The sequence below is a fragment of the Rhodnius prolixus genome, unplaced genomic scaffold (genome assembly GCF_049639745.1).
Source record: "Rhodnius prolixus isolate KJV_2025 unplaced genomic scaffold, Rpr scaffold_2, whole genome shotgun sequence".
Classification (NCBI taxonomy): domain Eukaryota; kingdom Metazoa; phylum Arthropoda; class Insecta; order Hemiptera; family Reduviidae; genus Rhodnius; species Rhodnius prolixus.
This window is the reverse complement of record NW_027411592.1, coordinates 11,671,357-11,693,552: the sequence shown is the minus strand read 5'-3', so window position 1 is coordinate 11,693,552 and position 22,196 is coordinate 11,671,357. Positions and strand designations below refer to the sequence as shown.

The following is a 22,196-nucleotide window of genomic DNA, read 5'->3' as shown; positions in this document are numbered from 1 at the left end:
TATTGCAAAGTTTTGATTTTGAAACAATTTTTAAGCGCACATACTTAATCCATTTTCTAAAAAAACAACTTTTCTTGACTCAGGGGACTCCAAAAAGGAATCGTAATTTTGGAGCGCGAACGTAGTAAGAGAAAGTAAACATTAACAGTCATGTCTCACCAATTTGAAAAGTGAAACAAAAAAATTAAAAGAGAAAATAATTAAAATAATGTTAGCGATAAACAGAAAATGCAGTGTAAATAAAAGTGATATCGAAACAAAGAAAGTAGTTCAGTGTGTCGCATTTATAAGAAAGTGCGCTTTTGCTTTGAACCATCCGAAATTAATTTCGCTGGCGTAATTTGATTTCGTGTCATAATCAAAATGGTTGACAAATGTTTATTAGAAATTAATAAAGTTTAGCCATGAATATAATTGATAGAATTACTCACTTTTACCTACATCCGTTTGGTGGTAAATTCAGCTGAAATAACGACATTGTAGTTTCCGATTAAATTAATAATTTTGGTGGCAACAAGTATGTAAGCAATGTTCCTTCAGGGAAATCCCCATCATAATTAGAATATCAGGTCAAAAATGTGCGAGATTAGATGAGATTTAGTATTTAAGGATTCTAGTATGCATAATTCAAACGTACCATCATGTAGACAGTGGTGGGCAGTGCAACATGGCCATGAATGTAAATGCAGTTTTCTACTGCTACTCTTGAAAGCCTACTACTTTTCCAGGATTAAATTTCCGGGAAATAAACAAGAAATATATTTGAAAGATGATGAACATAGACAAAGATCCCATTTGAAATAAGTAATTCTCAATATCAAATCTCAATTCAGCAATATCAAAACCCAAACAAGAAGACAGTGGCAACAGGTTTATGACCAGTTTGCAGCCAGAACTAGTGTTACCTACACACGTATATCATCAGAGCCACTGATGAGGACACACTTCGAAGTAGAACAAAAATAAAATTATACTTCGAATTTCTTCAAACTCCGAATCTACTTACTCTAAATAACAATTCCGGCTCTTTATTTCAAACGACCTTATTATCTTATAGCCACAATATTACGACCTAATTATCTTTTAACATTTACATTTTGTCGATATTCATCTTTCTTTGTTCAGTATTGTAACTCCAATACCTTGGATTCCTTAAATTCATCCGTGTCTTATTAACAGTATTCTAAACTGAGTTCAGTTAAGATTTGTTACTTATAACATTAAAAAACCTTTTGAATTTTTCTTTGTATTACTTTGGTAAGTATGTAATCATTAAATTATGAAAATCTAACTTCTTTTTTCGCTGATAATAACTTTTCTAAGAACAGGGATTAGGTCAAAGGTCAGCGTACTGGATTCCCACGCGCGAATTTCGGGTTCGAATCCATCTGCTTCTTCCAGTAATGAACAGTGGTTGTACACCGCAAAAAAGCACCGGGACCTCAGATGTTGTCACACCTTAAATCTAAAAAAATACGTTTTTATCTTTTCTACTTTCTCAGATAATGTCTGAGAAAGTGTCACTGAGTGTCTATTGTTAATGAAAATTAAAATGCCACACATTTCTCATCACAAAGTTTTTTTTACTTCCTGAATCAAAAATGCAAGTAGTATTCAATGGAAAATTACAACTGCAAATAAATAACTGTTTCATCGTGATGAAACATTGTTACATTCAACAACATAATACACTAAACATACATTTAGAGATTATTACTTAATCTTTATAAGAAATGACAATGAAAAATGTGGAAAATGCCAATAGCTATTACAAATGATACATAAAGAAACAGCATCAAATATTGTTTGCTACAAATACCACATTTAAAGAACACTGTGAAGTTTATATTGGAATCTTCATTTCAAATTGTAAACAGAGATGCTGTAATAATTTATACAATAAAAAGTCATACTTTAGCAACCATAAATAAATGACAAATCATTGCCGAGAAGAAATTTTATAAATTACTGTTTACTTGAAAATTAAATATGAATTTAAAATCAATAAATAAAGAAGTCTGAAAAAACTGCATAAAAAGAAACAAATATAATAATCAAATTGGAATCCTAAAGGGTAGCTGAACGAATTTCATAGTTCTTTTAAATTTTAAAAAGGAATAGTTCACGCAACTATTTCCAGGAAGTCTCCACTGTTTAGAGCTAGCATCATCAATAAAATTTACAGAAAAATCTCATCATACTTGGAGTGAGTAAGTTGATCACAATATTTCTCTAACAGGAAATGAATTTTCAAATCTGGTGAAAGTACGAGTACTTCAGGTTTCAGCATTTTGTTAAAAAGGCAACAGTAAAGTCCTACTTTAACAGAAATTTAGTGTTTTTATCTACTGAAATTTTCAAGTTCTTATTTACATATTTTCCAAAATAAAGAAAGATTATTGCCAATTTCAGGAAGAAATTATTTGCTTTATTGTCTATTTGTCATTTGTCTCACACATACTTGTAAATTAGTTGGCTTTCTTAGCTAATCAATCTGCTTTTCCATTTCTACTAATTTCCACATGAGTTCACATCCAGCTAAAAGTAACTGGTTAGTTACTTTCCTTTACTTTGATGAAGCTGGAAATACTTGAAAATTTAAATGGTAAATATTCTTACTGTTGAAATTATATGCTATTTATTATATGTGCTTGCAGTTTTTGTCAGTAACTATTAAGATTGCTCGTGTTACAATCTTAGCCAGTAACTATTTTTGTTCAATGTGCATGCTGTTTTGTTTAAATCTACAAAACAATTCTGTAGTAACAAAAGACGAGAAGTTAGGAATGTTGAAGATGCCCGCAGTTTGGTATATGAGATCATAGAAGGCAGCACCATAAACAGTACAATGCTTATAAAGTTTCAAGGCAGCAAACTAGAAATTCTATTTATTTAATCTTTTTATTTTTGTTTTGTTTTGGTTTCGAATTATTCGAAATGTTTATTTTTATTTTAAGAAAATGAAACAGCTGTTTTTCAATGTAAAACAAAAATTAAATTACTTTCACTCACACACCAGCTTAGAATTTTGTCTTTTAGGTGGTCCTCAAAACAAAATAAAAAATAATAAAACTTGAAACATCAAATTAGTTTCAAGTATTTAGTAAATATGTTATTATAAGTAAATAATTTGTGATTTATTTCCAGATTACTATAATCTGAAAATAGTGATCATTAAAGTTTAGAATATTGGGTTAAAACTTTCCAATTATAGAAATATCCACAGAAGAACAGATTCTCTTCTTGAAGCTAAGGTAACCATCTCTGAAGATGGCTAAAAAAGTGGAGCGGTTAGAATAAAAGAATAGAAACACAGCTGTTGTGTTGTTTCACACTAACCAGCTCCAGAAGTTGAATTAAAGTTGAATTTTTCTAAGAGCGCACGCTGCAGCTTGAGTAATTTACAAAGTTCTAGATGAATTCCAGTAAGTTATAAAATTAATTATAATTATTTTAATCCTTTTAAATACATGAACCACAAGGTAAGATACAAAACTACTCCTTACAGTTGTTTTCTCAAAATCCTGTTCCCTTGACACATATAAAACTTTAGTCAAAATTACCCTTAAAAATAATTTAAATAATATATATTATTTAGTTGTCACTTTTTATAATAACCATCGCCTCTCATGATGCAATTAACTTTTCTGCTTTAACGGAACTAAAGCATTTATGATTTATTTAATATAAAAAATAAATTAATTTTATAATTAAACCTTAATTGTTCCTTGAAATAAATTATAATAATCGTGATAAATTAAATTTCACGAAAAGAAAGAAAATAAATCGACTTGGCTGGAAGGTTGGTATAGTTTGCAAAAATATTTGAGTGAAAAGGACATTGAACGCACCTAATAATTAATATTTTTGTTAAAAATTGAGTTTGGAAATTTCTCAAAGTATAAAATAAAAAAATTTATTTCGACAGCAAAGTCTGGAAGTTCGTTACTTTGTCTTGGCTATTATTTAGTTCCTCTTACAATGTGAATTCAATCTGGACAGTTTTTCATAGTGAGTATCATTCATTAAGAAACCGATAAACAAAACTGATCAGGCCGTACATTATACTGGAATGGAAATTTGGAAGTAGCCGTTAATCCGGCCGATAAAAGTTGTAAGTATATCTACACAAATGGAGGATCGTTACAATTGGGTTAATTATATTACTCGAATTTACAATGATTTTCGAATTTCTAACATAAGTGAACCGCACAAAAAAAGCAAATTTATGCTGATGTCCGTCAATTTAGGTGTTAATTTCCGTATGATTTGAACAGATCAAGTCAAAACTGGTTTGATTTTTTGATTAGACACTTGAAAACAATCAACAGAAAGTAGCTTTCTATAAAATTGATTTTGCTTGAAATCATCTCCAACGAGTTACATTTTTCAATATTTATATAAATATATTTTTAAAAACACGAGCTGCAACTTTGAACAATCAGTAAACAACTTTTTTACATACTAGTCTCCTCCGTTGTAACTAATTTACTAGTAATTCTAACCTTGAATAACACTTCAGTTGGAACTGTAAGCTTGGTAGTTTTTTTTTTTTTTTTTTTTTTTGGCGCATCAACAGCTGAGGTTATTAGCGCCCGGAGCTTTTTCCAGTGCACTGCCGGCCTCCGGACAGTGTTCTCTCGTTACAGACAACACTGTCCATCACCGGACAGTGAGCTGTAAGAAGCTCCTAGGAAGAGAAAATCTAAGGGTCAGCTGCTGGATTCGAACCCGGGAGAGTTCTTTCTGAATATTTGGTTATCTCTAGTAATTTGCAGAACTTATAATTTATAGAATACATTTTAAAAAAAGAACCCTTAAAATTAGCAAGAATAGCAAAAAATAAATAGTAAAGAAAGAAAAACTTCAGCTTGTGGAACTCATCAATTAAAGAAAGAACATGTTTTTAAATAAATCACAGAGCGTAAAGAACTAGCTGATGTCCTTGAAGAATGGAAGAAGAATTAGACGGATAATCGGGTCTGAGATAAGATCGTGGTCACACAATGGACAATAGGGTAATTCTACTTAATTATCTGTTAATAAGAGAGCATGTTATTAAAAATGTCTTGTCTACGTGGATAGTACCGAAGTACATATGTAAACCTACATAAATAAAATCTTGCCTCAACATTTACCCACATAAATGTGTTATTTCTTTTGCATTTATTCGTATAAATTTAAATCATATTAAAGAATTATTTCACTAAAGTAATAAATTTTAATATCAAATTTTATTTTATGGAAGGGATTAGCTAAGGATTTCCATGCGCGGAGATTCAAATCCAGCAGCCATCGCTTAGATTTTCTTTCGCTAGGAGCTTCTTAGAGCTCACTGTTTGGTGTTGGACAGTGTTGTCTTTAACGAAAGAAGGAAACCGGCAGTGTACTGACATAAGCTTTCGGGCGCCAATGAAAAGATTTTTATGAAGATGAAGGAAAGTACACGGGCAGAACTTGAAATACATGCTTCGTCCTCATGGTGTAACACTAAAAAATTCTTGAAATCGAAAATTTTACATAATCACTAATACTTTCCTTACCTAGTAAGAGAATAATTATAATAATAATATAATTATTTAAATAAATGAAATCTTTTGGTTCTCATTTTAGAGAATATTATCTTCATAAATGTATCAAGTAACGTGGAAGATATGCCGTTCCAAAATTCTTTGAAATCGGATGTTTATAACACTTGACATCAGTTTGTTATCAAGAGTTTTTTGCTCCAGTTTGTTTGCTTTTATTCTTAAATAAATTATTCATTGATAATTTCTTCACCAAAATTGTACATTTCAGTTAACTCGATTGTTTATGAAAAATGATCTAAATTAAAATTAGCGAATTGCTCTTGAATAATTATGTATTCATTTTACAGTCTCCTTTGCAATTACCTTCATTCATTCGATCCAATTTTCTAGTGTTATCTAATTTGAAAACAATTTTTTTTAAAAAAATCTCATATCAAAGAATGTGATAATCCTGTGGTACTTATTCTGTAAAACTTGAAGCGAGACGACGCTGGCCTCGTCAAGCCAAGCTCTAGCACGAGAGGCACACAACAACATAGCACAGGAGTAGTTCATTTTCTCTAGATATCCCGGAGTTCCTGTCCTGAGCAACGTAAATGGCCAGTTTTTTGCTGTCTCTGTCCCTTAATGTGGAGAATAAACTTAGCTTCTGGTCAAATACTACTCTCAGGTACTTGACATGGGTTGACAAAGGTAGCAGTTGATCACACAAACCGATAGGACGACCTGATAGTCAGCCTACGCAAGGCAAACAAAATAGCCTAAGATTTAATGTAATATTTAGAATTTTAGTGACATATCTGATGTTTATAAAAATTGTGCTGCTCTCAGAAAGCAAAACATAATGCTCTCTCAGAGATAAGCATAAGTTCATGCTACCTTGCAATGCGTACCTACTAAAAGAATATTACGAAAAAACCGTCAGATCAAAACGAAATAAAACAAAAAGAAAACTTGAACTTTTTACTAATATTCTTATCATTAATTTTTAGTTTTTGTGTATTGTAACCAAAACCACAAAGGACTGGCCATTCAAGATGAAGTACATACGCAAGCAAACTGGGTAAAAACCACTTTTACGTATCCAGGGAAATCTTGACTTTCCTCAGAATATTTTTATATAGATTTCAGGTGAAAACTAAAAAAATCGATAATCTGCACAATTGCTATACTTTCTGCTAGTTTGAGCAGAAAATGGTTGGTGCCATGTTTTGCACTCTAGATAAGTGAAAATTTTTAGAACTTGTTTTGATCTGCAAATAGATTTAAACATAAAGTATCTGTGACAAGATAAATGAAAACATATTTAAGAATGAAGTTGTTTAAATGAATGATAATCATTAAAAGTTACAATTTTAGAGAGACGAAGAATGATCATGAATGAATTAAAGTTGTCCAGCTAAATGGTTGTAGCAAATATTCAACAGGATTGCTCCAGCAAGTTTTAGATCACAGTTACCCAGTTTAATCTGGAATTCTCCCCATATCTACGTTATATAAGGAACTTGCTGATTGGTAAGTTCTGTATTTATGGTACAGATATATATATATATATATATATATATATATATATATATATATATACACTTACAGAAGGACAAACAATCGCTTGACCGAGAGACTTCAATCCAAGGACAACTTTAAAGAGCAGTAAAACCTGATCAATTAAATGTTTTAAACAAAACGCATGCGCTGTAAATGTTTACACAAGAAGAATCTAAATGTTATTTTAGAAAGATTGGAGGACTAATCAAAGGTCTACAGGAAATTAAAAATAAATAATAAACCATAAAAATCATTTACAACATGTTTAAGTGTAAATTAGAAAATAAATTACAAATTTATTTCCAACAAGCACATATTTCACCAAACAGACGTCTGACGTAAAAGAGATACACAGCTGTAAATTTTTAAAACACGATTAGTCTTTTTGTTTTTTCAATCCTAAGTTTTTTATTTAGAATTCTCCAAATGGACGAATGTTAATTATATTTTTGCCATTAGGAAGTTGATAAAAAGCAAAGACGCAGCCACGGTTTAAAAAAAAAAAAAAAACATGTTGGAAAAGCTGAAAATTCTAAAACAAACTCAGAAAAACCATTTCTTAATGACGCTTTTCGACTAATAGTTCACAGATATCTTATTAGACCTTAATATTAGATTCCTGGCAGAAACTAAAATCGTAAGCTCTTCCTTCACTAGAACTAGCAATATGGTGTGGACACCTATACTACTTCTTCTGGTATTAAAATTTCAGTTCCTTCTACTGAAACTTTAATCTTCATCGCTGAAGAGAGATGAAGGAGGGAAATATATTATTTACCAAACAGTAATATGGATGAAACTGGTTACACCAGAGTTACGGAATTTTTTTCCACCTGCACTTGTTTTGGCTAACCACAAATTGGCACACTGAATTTTTTCAGTTCATTACAGAGGATCCATTTAAAAACAAAATACAAGCATGTTTTTACGCTCTAAGCAATTACTTTGCGTATTCGAGGAATTCTATACTGCTCTACTACAATACGAGTATAATGATAACCAGTACTTTGATTATTATAATGCAGTTGAATGCATTCTTTCATACGGAGCCATAAAACGCATATTTCCAGTAGAAATTCAAAATGGAAAGTCTGCACGATTGCAGTACTTCCTCTTTAAGCAGAGAAAGGAAGCTAAAAAAAAAGCACGGATCGAGCTTTAAGCAGTAAGCATGGATCTTTAAATTTATGTCCAAAGTGCTTTATCTAAGTTTAAACCTCTCTCAAGCAAATATTTTATTCTTTGAGCCGTCTAGAGTTAACTGTTGAATAATTTTGTGTTTATAATAAAAACTTCATTTTAATAAAATTTAAATAAAACGAGTAGAAATTACCATCAATTTTTTTATATATCACGCTAGCGCCAAAAATAATTTTATTTAAAAACTTAACATTCAAGGACACTCTTAAAAAATAAAAATAACAATTACAGCATTCAAGTTCTCAGTCAAAAGGTGTAAAACTAGCCAATCTGAGGAAATAAAGGAAATTATATCAGTCTAATAAATGTATTACTCATAGAGTGCGCTGATAAAAATTATTTAAAAAAATCAGTGTACTGTTTAGATATGAGTAATCAGATCTCGGATAAGTTTTGAGATAAATTGAAATACAAATTTACATTATAAACTTCATTGCCCAGTTATTTCATACAGGGAAAAGGGATAGCAGCTGGAGGAAGTTGATCTCGAGATTTTGTGGTTTCCAGAACCAAGCGTAAAAAGTAAACTCAAGATAAATGAAGGTAGTTTATCTGGTCAGTGTACGTATCTGACCCATAACCCAAACCCAAATCTTCTACTCTCCCTTGAACTTGAACAAGTTCAAGTACGTTATTGTTCTTTTGTAGAAATCAAATTGATTTTCTAGAAAGATATTGATATCCTTACAATGTCATGGAAAAGAATGTCTCAAGATTATGTTGCACGAGATGGAGGAAAGAAGAAAAAATGAAGAGGAAACTATACTATTCTTTGACGAGCATCATTGAGAATTTAGAATATTGATGACTAACCTCGAAGGATTCTTCACTAATGAAGAATCAAAGGAACAAAGTTTAATTTTTTTATGCAAGGATCAGTCGTAAAATCTCATGGTAATAATTTTAACATGGTATTATTTCTCTATACAGAGAGAACGTTAGTAACAAGGAAACTAATAATGAGATATGTAAATAAACAAGATGCCATAATTATGTATCAATAATTATTAGTCTAGAAAGCCTTGAATTAAAAACAAAAAAAAAAAGAAGAAAAAATCCGAAGACTATGAATCTACGAAGAAAAACCTTTTAATCTTATTTATCTGGGAGATTCCCAGATATTCTCAAATCACATGAGGTGGCCACCAACTGCACAGAGAAAGACAAACAAGAAAAGTCAACCCAGATATGGAAGGACATATTTTATTGTTTAAAGCAAAGTAATTTTATTTTTAACTTCCTTTTATCTAAGATACGAGGAAGTCTGGTGATCGTGCTGGTTTGTGAATTCTCTGGAAATACAAGTCACATCGTTATTCAACTTTTATCACCATAGAAGGAATCCAAAGCCCACCTCTCCTTGCAGAAATAACCTTAATCTAATTTTCTGCAAATCGTAGATTCATGTGTTTGTAATCACTAGAAAAAGTTTAAATAAAATGACAGAAGCCGTTTGCGAGGAAATTCTCTCTCAAAGTATGGAAATTTCTTTTCAGTAACGTGGTACTACCGGTCTGTTGATTTTCATCAAATTTGGACATTCAGTCTTTTTGATTCATATTAATATTATACAGATGGAAAGTTGGTACAATAAACCGTAATGGAACTTTAGAGGCTAGTCTAAAGTCTGGAATTTTTCCAGAAAAATTGCCCAATAAAAGTTATAGCATAGATAAGATCCTATCTCTGCACAATTAGTATACCAAGTGATACTTCCGGCTGACCGATTTTTGACCAGAAGCTTGTTGTGGCACCCATGCTAAATATTAAATTTGAGTTTTTGAGTTATCTTGGATTCACAATTACATTCAGAGAAAGAGAGAGACTCAAGAGACCTCAAAATCGAAAATCCGCAAGCTTACAATACCTTCTCTAACAAAATAGACTAATAGAAATAGTATCAGTTCCTATCATTTCCTTCTTACGTAAGAAATGTTTCTGCAACAATTTCCATTTCTTAAATTTCAATTATGAAATCAGTTATGTTTTAAAGTAGAGATTTTAATAATAAAACTGTCCTTTATGACCCTTGACAATGTTAGCTCAAGAAAGTTACATAAAGGAAACAAAATATAAAGCCAGATCAAAGAACAAAAGCGGAGAAAGCCGCTCAGAATATGCGCCAAGGCCTTACTTCATGAACAAAACCCATTTTACGCCAACACCTCTATATGCACACAATAGGAAACTAAATAAATATCAAATTTTCTTTAAAAATAAATACAATGAAAAAATTAAAAATTAGACATCACGTAGCTCTAGTTTTTATTTATATAGAAACATTAAATAAGTTTTTCAGACAACAATAAAAGCCTTATTTTAAAGACCAAGAAAAGAACAGAAAGAACTCGTTCATTGACTGACTGACTGTAGGCCATTCAGTAATTTAAAGCCTTTAATGGGTGTGGTGATTTCCGCTACACTTCTGACCCTGATAAGCCTTTAAAAAAAAAGTAGTGTAGAAATAAGTTCTACTTAGATAACTTGTGTCTTCATTTTGTTTAAAATAAGTAATTATTAAGCACGCGTGAAGCTACTGTTTTATTTGATATTAACAAAGAAAAATCATGTAGATATGTTTTTAAACTTTAAATAGATGTAAAATCAAAAAATTAATAAAATAAGAAAACTTAGTAAATATTATAAAATAAAATGCTTTATTTTCAGTCAAATGAATATCTTTCAAAGAGAAGAGCTTCAAAAAAAATAAATAGAAGGAAAATTATTCGTAAGCAGATAATTTGCAAAAAAAAAAAAAGATAAATCATTAATTTCAGTTGAGTAAAGTTGCAATTTCTTTTCAATACTTCTTTGCACACCTATAAGTTCGTGATTTGTCATTGGACAAACCAAGGTAATTTACCAGATGTGAATGCAACTAAAAAGCCCCCAATGTAATGCCCTTCTTAATTAAATAAATAAAAGACAACTGTTAAAACTATGCTGTTCAATGAATCTGATCTTAATTTCTCAAAAATTGAAGTTTTTCAAAGTTTAAAAGATCAAAAAGTAAAATTTTTTTTTTATTCCATAAATTGTACGGCTTCAAATGATTGAGTACGGAGCTGAATGCTTTGAATATAGTTTTACAATCTGAATAGATTTTGGTATTGATGAGCAAAAACAAAAAATATATATCTCAAAAACAAAAATCATTTAGGTACTTTTTTGTTTTAAATTTTATTTACAGGATATAATTTACATATAAATTTATATTTTGTGGTTTGAAAAACTAAAATAAATAAAAATTTAAGAAAAATAGTACTAAATGGAATAATTTGCAATTAGGATTTTTTTTTTCTCACAAAACTACTTTCACCGCACACTTATTATACTTGTAACCGTTATTCCAAATGTAATTTTAACCTGATTTGTATTTTTAAAGTGTAAAGAGCTTAAGATTTGCCTTTTTTGCTGATAAAAAAAAAAATGCAAATTTAATCTGATTTTCAAAATTCTGTTATAGTAAATTTATTTTCTTTGATTTTGAAGAAACATCCGGGTAAACAAAAATTTAGATTTTTTTAAAATTTCATTAAAGTAAATTTTAAAAAAATAAATAATAATAATAAAACAAAAGCATAAACTCACTTGCATAATATGCTCCAGAAGCAGCCAAAACTGCTACCGTTGGCCACAAGGCGAGAATATGATACTGTCATTTTTTTATAGTTATTATTTGTGAACACAACACGCACTTTAACTGTAAATAGTCTACATTCGCACTGCCAACTCTTCACTGAGACACTGAACAACAGACCGAACTAGACGTACCAGCGCACAGGTGTCAGAGCCAGGTAACTGTGCTGTGGAGTGGGTAACAACTCAAAGGCGACCTCTGGCGGCCTCTCAGATATTGTATTTCATCCAATCAAAGTTTACTATTTTAAATAATAATATGTTCATAGACAGTATCAGTTCAATGTAAAATTTAATTTTGTCGGACTTTTTTTTTAGCTCCTCCCAACAGGTAGTTTTCGTGGGCGTTTTAAATTTTCCAAACAGTTTTTAATGGACGTAACCATTTTCTTTTCAACTGGCTAGTCAGATGGTGGTTTGTGTCCACATAATTTCAAAAAGAAAAAAGGAAGATATTCAAATCCCTATTCCCACCAATATTCCTCTATTTTACTCAAAACTCCACCTGAATGGGTAAATTTTAAATTCGTGAAACAACTAGTCAGTTATATAATATAACTGGCTGAGAATATCTGATTCAATCATGGGGAAGACATTCGGCACCTTTATATTAGGAAATCAAAGAAAATGGATGCCTTATGAATCTAACCGATAAAGAAAAACTTAAAGTTACGGAATTGGCTCTCGTTCATCATTGCGGAATAATAAAGAGCCATTTTTTTAATCATCTAGTAACTTGTAATAAAAACAATAACAAGTTTACAATAATTTTTTTTTTTTCTGTTTTTTAAAGCGAGTAGCCCTTCAGTATATTCAACTAAAAATAATGATACTAAACGCTTATATGTCTATAAGTTAGAAATAAGAAATCTAGAAACGAAGTAAATTTGAATTGGAGATAGAGTGGCGAAAACGATGCCATCAAGAGTCCATCCGAAGCGTAGGTGGAAAGAAAGGATGATGTCTGTATGTCAACAATTCTCTTCCCTCTGGCAACAAGAATGGATGGCCAAGAGGTGAAGAGGGGCGATTTACTCCAATATCTCTCGGCTGCATGCTACTTCCCAGAGGAAGCCGTAAAGGACATAGCGAGGAAAGAGAAAGTGCAATCCCAACGCGAGAGGTTCTAGAAGACGACGCTAATGGCCAAGTTGTCAAAAAAAGAAACTATTAAATAAGGGATAAAAAAAAACTATGAGTTTTGAGAATCAAATGAATTTAATTAATACTTTACCATCTCTTAGAAATATTCCTAATTTAAACAAAAATTTCTTAAAAGAGATAATTAAAAATAAATTTGCTTTTACCTGTAAAAATTTCACCTAGATACATAAGAAAACGCAGCACAAATATTTGAGCTCAACCTGGGTTCCCTCTATCAAAACCCAATTAATCATCTCAATGGATTGGCAATATTGAATAATTAATTAAGTTTTTAATCATATAAAGGGTGTGTTTACTTTTTAGACATTGAAGAAATACATTACATTTAGTTTAATTCGTAAGATCTCAAATTATAAAGGTGCGTTCACGCCAAGCAAGCGAACACATGTTCTAATCTCACCACAAGCCACAAGAAGAAGGATGTTCAGTAATGGCCGGAGAAGGTATTTTATTTGGTACATAGACGTCCTTCATCAGAAACTTCTTTGGGGGATAATAGCTGTGTTCGTTATACCACTTTAGGTTGTAAGTGCATCAATACAGTTCTTTCCACATTTAAAGAAGTACCAACGATAACCGAAACGTAAAGCACCAATTAATTTTTTTTTTTTGTAAACCCAAACTTTCTCAGGTTATAGCTAAACATTCTTTTTCCAAATTTTTCTATGTGAGAGGAGAGCCCTTAAGAATTGATAAGGATTGAAGCTGTTGTCTCAACAGTGGATAGAACTGTCTTGGAAAAGGGCTGGTCCAAACAATATTCTCATATCATTTCACTTTTTTTTTTTAACCCATTTTGAATTTTACTGAAGTTTTTTTAGTATTTGTAAAATAAAGGAAGCATAGCAAGAGTCAGTATGATTGCATCAGTGTAGTCTCAGCGGTCCTTGAAACAACAGATTTCAATCAAAGCTAGGAAATGTTCATGCTACTTACAATAATCTTAAAAAAAAGGTTTTTAACAAAAAAAAAAAAAAAAACTAAAATAGATTTGCAAAATAAAATCAAACGTTTAATACCAGAAGTATTACACTTTAAAAGCTTTTCTTTTATTTCCTTTGTAACAAGACATTTATTTATCCTAAATTTCTTACATTCTCTGCTAATATGTGGTAGAGTTATTGCGATTCAATTTATTTATTGAGAGTTTTCAACGGGAATAATGGTTTTGAAATTCCTTGAATTCAAAGTATAAATTGGCCAGGTGCCACTATCGGACGCGACAATAAGCTTCTTGACCAAATTAACCAGCCGGAAGGTCGCTTCAATGAATAAATTCTTCAGTATATTGACATTTTCTAAAAAACAGCGCCTTCTAAAAAACTGCGCATCTTCTGGGCCTTGCTTGAAGGATCAGATCTATCGGAAATACTAAACATTAAATGGACATTATTTTATTAGGTTTCTGTAAACTGAATAAGAGAAATAAATACATACTGCCAATGGGCGCTTGCATTCTCTTTAATGTTCCATTTAAAAATAATGTCCAGACCTGACCCATATTTATTTTTGATAACAGTTTAATCTACTGTTAAGCATCTTTGACGTTACCCATCATAGTAGCAGGCATGTTTACTGTATCGCTAATTTTTGAATTTCATTCTACTGCATGCTCGGCCAATACTAACATTAAATTAGAGAATCTTTTCAGCCGGATCTTAAAAATCTACGAAACACTGAAAAAAGAAGGTTAGGCTTACGAGCTTAACCATACGACATAAGTTGTAGAAAATTTCTTTTTTGTAAACTGCAATTACTTTGTTCAAACTAGCTTGAAGATTTTCCTAACATTTCTTAGGAACTCTTTTCTTAGAGAAAATATATAGATATATTTTCAAGGTGCGTCCAAATCTGTGGTCATTAGCGCCCGGAGCTTTTCTTGCATTGTAGTGCCGGCTCCGGACAGTGTCCTCTCGTCACCGGACAGTAAGCTGAATAAAGCTACTGGGAAGCGCAAATCTAAGAGCTAGTAGCTGGATTCTAATCCGGATTTCCGCGGCGCTGCCTTCTATATTATTACTTAAATGGGCTAAATATGTTGCAAAAAGTTAAAGCCAAGTTAAAAGAAAATTCTTGCGCTATATAGATTTTTATCACATTTTGTTTTAAGATTTATGAAAAAACGCGTAATTTCAACGGCACTTGAATATGCTTTATAGTCATTACATGTGCAAATCTAATCTATCATAAAATTCCAATCAAAGTAAGAGAAAGGCAAGCGCAGAAAACTGCAAATTAGACCAGTTAAAACTTTAAAGTATCCTTATTAAAATTGTAGTGCCTAAAGAGTACAGGGAGTGCTATCTAGCGAACTATGGACGAACTTAAGAATGCAATTAGTTACTTGTGATCCCTTCAGTTTATCTTTTATCTATTCTTTGGTTTTATTGTTCTGAATTTCTAATTTCTGATAATATTTCTAATTTTTCTGACTTATATTTACCTTTATCTGAAATAACTTGGCACTATCTACTCAACATTTCTGTTTTAGAGCTAAATTTTTTGATTAATAATAATGTATTATTAAGAAAATTAAATATAACAAACTGCTTACAATAAATATTTTAATATGTATGATAAATTCATTAGCCTACAGTCAGGGCTGGATAGTTCAAAAAGTGTAGCCAAAATTTGCTAAAATAAAAGTAAAAACCATTGTGAAAAACATGAAATTATGACCTAGATTCTCTAAAAGGGTACTATATGTATCACTGCAAACCTAGATCTTCAGCAACGGCTAGACAGATCGTTAATAGTCTCATTAATTTGCTAAAACATTTAGAAAACTCGGAATTGTTTTGTAGGTTGAATTTTTATATTTTTCAGTCTATAGGTTAGTACTACGGCCAGAACCAGATAAAAGACAAATTGTACCATTATTATAATTAAATTCCAAATGTAGTTTTAATCACTTTTGACGATTACATTTTTACTTAATCAAAATTCAAACGATTAAATTTGTATAACCATAACTTGGCGAATAGTTAAACCAGAAAGCATCTTCATTCTACCTAGCTAGTGTCTCATCATCATCACCATCAATAATATCACTTTTCTGAAACGCGACACGTTCATTCTAACAATACAAGTGCCATTAATTGCTTGGAGAATTGGGAAAAACTTTTGAAATATCTTCTCTCCAACTACAGTTCCCTTTCTTTTCCCAAAGTCCCTCTCCAAAAATTCTGATTCTGATCCTTTGCCCACATCTCAATATGTTGTTGGGGATTGTCGCAATCATAATCAGATAGATGATAGGTTGATGATAGGATGATAGGATCTGGTCTTTGGAATAGGTTCTGATGATGTCTCTGTTGACGTACTGTTTGGTGGAGTCACCATAATCAATAGGATTTTTGTTATTGAAATCTGTGAAACAAATAGCCATAATAGATACTGATGGAGTAATAAGAAATACTTTTAACTTGCAAAGTGTTACCAGCTCACGGAAAACACCGATAAATGAGGAATAAAAACCTATCCTCTCTATCAGCATTGAGTAAGCAAGTCGGTTCAAAAAGATGAAAAAGAAGGTTACATTAAAGTAGTATTTTTTTTTTATCAGTGGCAAGTCAATCCAAGACTGGTTCAATGTAACATAAAGTGAGATTTACTGTAATGTCATAAGTCTGAATCAATTACTCACAAATTACTGAGCAATTTAGCCTTACGTGGGATCTTTCTAGTCCAGGAACGTCCTACAAAACGAGGTTCCTCCAGAGTGGAATAGCAAAGGTGAAAAAGAAGTAGCTCAAATTAATTACTTCATTAACATGGAGTTGTCTAGTATATAGATTGACAAAAAACAGGCTAATACATAAATAGGTTCATGTAATGCGGTAAAAAATAAGTTAAATATAAGTGTAAGGTGGACCTGAATAAGGCCTGAGCCACCAACATGATTAAATGTGAGTACAAGGGGCCTCATTTAGGTCTAGTGAGTGACCAACATGTTTAACTGTGAATCTAAAAACTGCATTTATGTTTACAGAAATCGCCACCAGAGCTCTCCAACGTTTGGAGTATAAAGTAAGCTTACAGCCTATGTAATGGCGTCTTACAAGTCTACAATATGCCCATTCCTCTTTTACCTATTTCACGTTTAAACAATAAAAATTCTCAAGTTTTTTGTATCTGTTAACGAGAATTGTGTAAAACATGACGTATTATTCCAAAAGAAACATTATTTATCGTATTTTTAAAGGGAAATTTTTTTCTTGCTTTAATCGAAAGTTTATCAAATACCTATGGAAGAAATGTTGGGAAAAAAAAAATTAAATTACTTATTTCATTGAAATAATTAAGTTTAAAGTGTTGGCCAATCACAATGTACTACGGTTTGCAGACTGTGGGCGGGTCATGCCCACCTCTATGGTAATCACGCCCCATCCAATAAAAACCAGTAATGGCTGATCGTAGCAAATTAACAATGGAGGTTCAATATCTTTCACTTAATTTTCTAAACCTTTCATTATTTTCTCATACTTCATTAACTTTTTTAGATATTTTAGAAGTAATAATAGCTTACTTAGATATTGAGAAATAAAGCTTACAAATTACAGAAATTATAGTAAATTACAGAAAAAGCCTTCATTACTTCAAATTGTACCATTATTATAATTAAATTCCAAATGTAGTTTTAATCACTTTTGACGATTACATTTTTACTTAATCAAAATTCAAACGATTAAATTTGTATAACCATAACTTGGCGAATAGTTAAACCAGAAAGCATCTTCATTCTACCTAGCTAGTGTCTCATCATCATCACCATCAATAATATCACTTTTCTGAAACGCGACACGTTCATTCTAACAATACAAGTGCCATTAATTGCTTGGAGAATTGGGAAAAACTTTTGAAATATCTTCTCTCCAACTACAGTTCCCTTTCTTTTCCCAAAGTCCCTCTCCAAAAATTCTGATTCTGATCCTTTGCCCACATCTCAATATGTTGTTGGGGATTGTCGCAATCATAATCAGATAGATGATAGGTTGATGATAGGATGATAGGATCTGGTCTTTGGAATAGGTTCTGATGATGTCTCTGTTGACGTACTGTTTGGTGGAGTCACCATAATCAATAGGATTTTTGTTATTGAAATCTGTGAAACAAATAGCCATAATAGATACTGATGGAGTAATAAGAAATACTTTTAACTTGCAAAGTGTTACCAGCTCACGGAAAACACCGATAAATGAGGAATAAAAACCTATCCTCTCTATCAGCATTGAGTAAGCAAGTCGGTTCAAAAAGATGAAAAAGAAGGTTACATTAAAGTAGTATTTTTTTTTTTATCAGTGGCAAGTCAATCCAAGACTGGTTCAATGTAACATAAAGTGAGATTTACTGTAATGTCATAAGTCTGAATCAATTACTCACAAATTACTGAGCAATTTAGCCTTACGTGGGATCTTTCTAGTCCAGGAACGTCCTACAAAACGAGGTTCCTCCAGAGTGGAATAGCAAAGGTGAAAAAGAAGTAGCTCAAATTAATTACTTCATTAACATGGAGTTGTCTAGTATATAGATTGACAAAAAACAGGCTAATACATAAATAGGTTCATGTAATGCGGTAAAAAATAAGTTAAATATAAGTGTAAGGTGGACCTGAATAAGGCCTGAGCCACCAACATGATTAAATGTGAGTACAAGGGGCCTCATTTAGGTCTAGTGAGTGACCAACATGTTTAACTGTGAATCTAAAAACTGCATTTATGTTTACAGAAATCGCCACCAGAGCTCTCCAACGTTTGGAGTATAAAGTAAGCTTACAGCCTATGTAATGGCGTCTTACAAGTCTACAATATGCCCATTCCTCTTTTACCTATTTCACGTTTAAACAATAAAAATTCTCAAGTTTTTTGTATCTGTTAACGAGAATTGTGTAAAACATGACGTATTATTCCAAAAGAAACATTATTTATCGTATTTTTAAAGGGAAATTTTTTTCTTGCTTTAATCGAAAGTTTATCAAATACCTATGGAAGAAATGTTGGGAAAAAAAAATTAAATTACTTATTTCATTGAAATAATTAAGTTTAAAGTGTTGGCCAATCACAATGTACTACGGTTTGCAGACTGTGGGCGGGTCATGCCCACCTCTATGGTAATCACGCCCCATCCAATAAAAACCAGTAATGGCTGATCGTAGCAAATTAACAATGGAGGTTCAATATCTTTCACTTAATTTTCTAAACCTTTCATTATTTTCTCATACTTCATTAACTTTTTTAGATATTTTAGAAGTAATAATAGCTTACTTAGATATTGAGAAATAAAGCTTACAAATTACAGAAATTATAGTAAATTACAGAAAAAGCCTTCCTTTAAAATTGCACTTCTGCTGTATTGATTTTCTTTCTTCTTGTAGTTTGGTTAGAAATTTAATAATTAAATACTTAGAGGTAGTAAAACCTTAAAATATCTAAATAGAAGTTTAGAAAACCTAATTTAACCTCTCGTAAAATGGGAGTATAAGATGCTCTTACGTAGGTCTAGTGAGTCACCAACACGGATAAATGTGAGTGTAAGGGTGGACCGATTTTAGTTTAGTAAATCGTATGTATGCTTGTGGAGACCAAGTCCCAAAAAATTAATCGAAAAGTTTTTGTTGGAGATACTCAGAAAGGTGGCCTCGCTAATACGTGGTTCGAACCATTAGTTTAAAAGTCCTAAAGTCGATGATTAAAACTATTTGATTAAAGATTTAAATTAAATGGAAAAACATGGAATCGTCACTTAGTTTGGACAGATGGCTACTGTTTCTGTCAATAGAACTTTGTATTACGGCCAGGGTTAAATAGTTGATCGCCGGTCGTTTTCATTTGCTAAAATACAAGTAATAACCTTTAAAAAAACATGGAATTGTCAGTTAGTTTGGACAAATCGCTACTGTTTCTGTCAATAGAACTTTGTATTACGGCCAGGGTTAAATAGTTGATCGCCGGTCGTTTTCACTTGCTAAAATACAAGTAAAAACCTTTGGAAAAATATGGAATCGTCACTTAGTTTGGACAGATTGCTACTGTTTCTGTCAATAGAACTTTGTATTACGGCCAGGGTTAAATAGTTGATAGCCAATCGTTTTCATTTGCAAAAATACAAGTAATAACCTTTGAAAAAACATGGAATTGTCAGTTAGTTTGGACAGATTACTACTGTTTCTGTCAATAGAACTTTGTATTACGGCCAGGGTTAAATAGTTGATCGCCGGTCGTTTTCATTTGCTAAAATACAAGTAATAACCTTTAAAAAAACATGGAATTGTCAGTTAGTTTGGACAAATCGCTACTGTTTCTGTCAATAGAACTTTGTATTACGGCCAGGGTTAAATAGTTGATCGCCGGTCGTTTTCATTTGCTAAAATACAAGTAAAAACCTTTGGAAAAATATGGAATCGTCACTTAGTTTGGACAGATTGCTACTGTTTCTGTCAATAGAACTTTGTATTACGGCCAGGGTTAAATAGTTGATAGCCAATCGTTTTCATTTGCAAAAATACAAGTAATAACCTTTGAAAAAACATGGAATTGTCAGTTAGTTTGGACAGATTACTACTGTTTCTGTCAATAGAACTTTGTATTACGGCCAGGGTTAAATAGTTGATCGCCGGTCGTTTTCATTTGCTAAAATACAAGTAAAAACCTTTGGAAAAATATGGAATCGTCACTTAGTTTGGACAGATTGCTACTGTTTCTGTCAATAGAACTTTGTATTACGGCCAGGGTTAAATAGTTGATCGCCGGTCGTTTTCATTTGCTAAAATACAAGTAAAAACCTTTGGAAAAATATGGAATCGTCACTTAGTTTGGACAGATTGCTACTGTTTCTGTCAATAGAACTTTGTATTACGGCCAGGGTTAAATAGTTGATCGCCGGTCGTTTTCATTTGCTAAAATACAAGTAAAAACCTTTGGAAAAATATGGAATCGTCACTTAGTTTGGACAGATCGCTACTGTTTCTGTCAATAGAACTTTGTATTACGGCCAGGGTTAAATAGTTGATCGCCGGTCGTTTTCATTTGCTAAGATACAAGTAAAAACCTTTGGAAAAATATGGAATCGTCACTTAGTTTGGACAGATTGCTACTGTTTCTGTCAATAGAACTTTGTATTACGGCCAGGGTTAAATAGTTGATAGCCAATCGTTTTCATTCGCAAAAATACAAGTAATAACCTTTGAAAAAACATGGAATTGTCAGTTAGTTTGGACAGATTGCTACTGTTTCTGTCAATAGCACTTTGTATTACGGCCAGGGTTAAATAGTTGATCGCCGGTCGTTTTCATTTGCTAAAATACAAGTAAAAACCTTTGGAAAAATATGGAATCGTCACTTAGTTTGGACAGATTGCTACTGTTTCTGTCAATAGAACTTTGTATTACGGCCAGGGTTAAATAGTTGATAGCCAATCGTTTTCATTCGCAAAAATACAAGTAATAACCTTTGGAAAAACATGGAATTGTCTCTTAGTTTGACTGTATTACGGCTGTTTCTCTGAGATATAGAATAAATAATTTCTTGCTATAACTGTAAATACAGCTTTTTCAGTCTCTCACAGCTAGTATTACGGCCAGTTCTGGATACTGCTTTCAGAGTCACCCTGATTTGTTAAAATTACCTAGCGGCAAGTCTAATTGATTTACGTTTGAAATAGAGCAAAATAAGCAAGTACATTGCTCTCTTGATTGTGAGTAGCATGCTCCTTCAAACATTCATTTCTTCAGAACATTGCAGTTGACATTCTACTCCTCATAACCAAGTGATTTGTTTCGTAGTACGCTTTAATACTGAACTTTTCTTATTGATCTGAAAGTAGCGTTTAAAACTCACCTTCTGATTAAAGAAATTTCACTTTCGCCTCTCTGGGCATCACAACTTTGCACCCATTGATTTGCTATCAAGTCTCTCATAAAATCCCAATAGACGATTACTTTACTTTACTAGGGAAATTATCACTCGCCGGCCACTTTTTGTCCGCATGTTTTGGTAATACAGGCAATTTAATGTTCCTATTTGTAGGAATTCTAATACCTTCTCTGACAAACAAATCAAGTTAGAGTTTGGTACTTCTGCGAAGAGAAATTCAGATCTTCATACATTACCAAGGAGCCCG

The 22,196-nt window shown here is 31.9% G+C and overlaps 1 protein-coding gene across 4 annotated transcripts in view; it reads right to left on the bottom strand.

Moving 5' to 3' along the window:
• The window catches only part of Best2 (bestrophin 2), a 196,647-nt gene extending 184,563 nt beyond the window's left edge, over nt 1-12,084 (bottom strand). For all 4 annotated transcript variants that reach the window (XM_074117797.1, XM_074117799.1, XM_074117796.1 and 1 more), the window contains exon 1: nt 11,868-12,084. In XM_074117797.1, the coding sequence (XP_073973898.1) occupies nt 11,868-11,938 (71 nt within the window). In that variant the 5' untranslated portion in view covers nt 11,939-12,084. The remainder of the gene's footprint in view (nt 1-11,867) is intronic.
• Between the last annotated feature and the right edge of the window lie 10,112 nt (nt 12,085-22,196).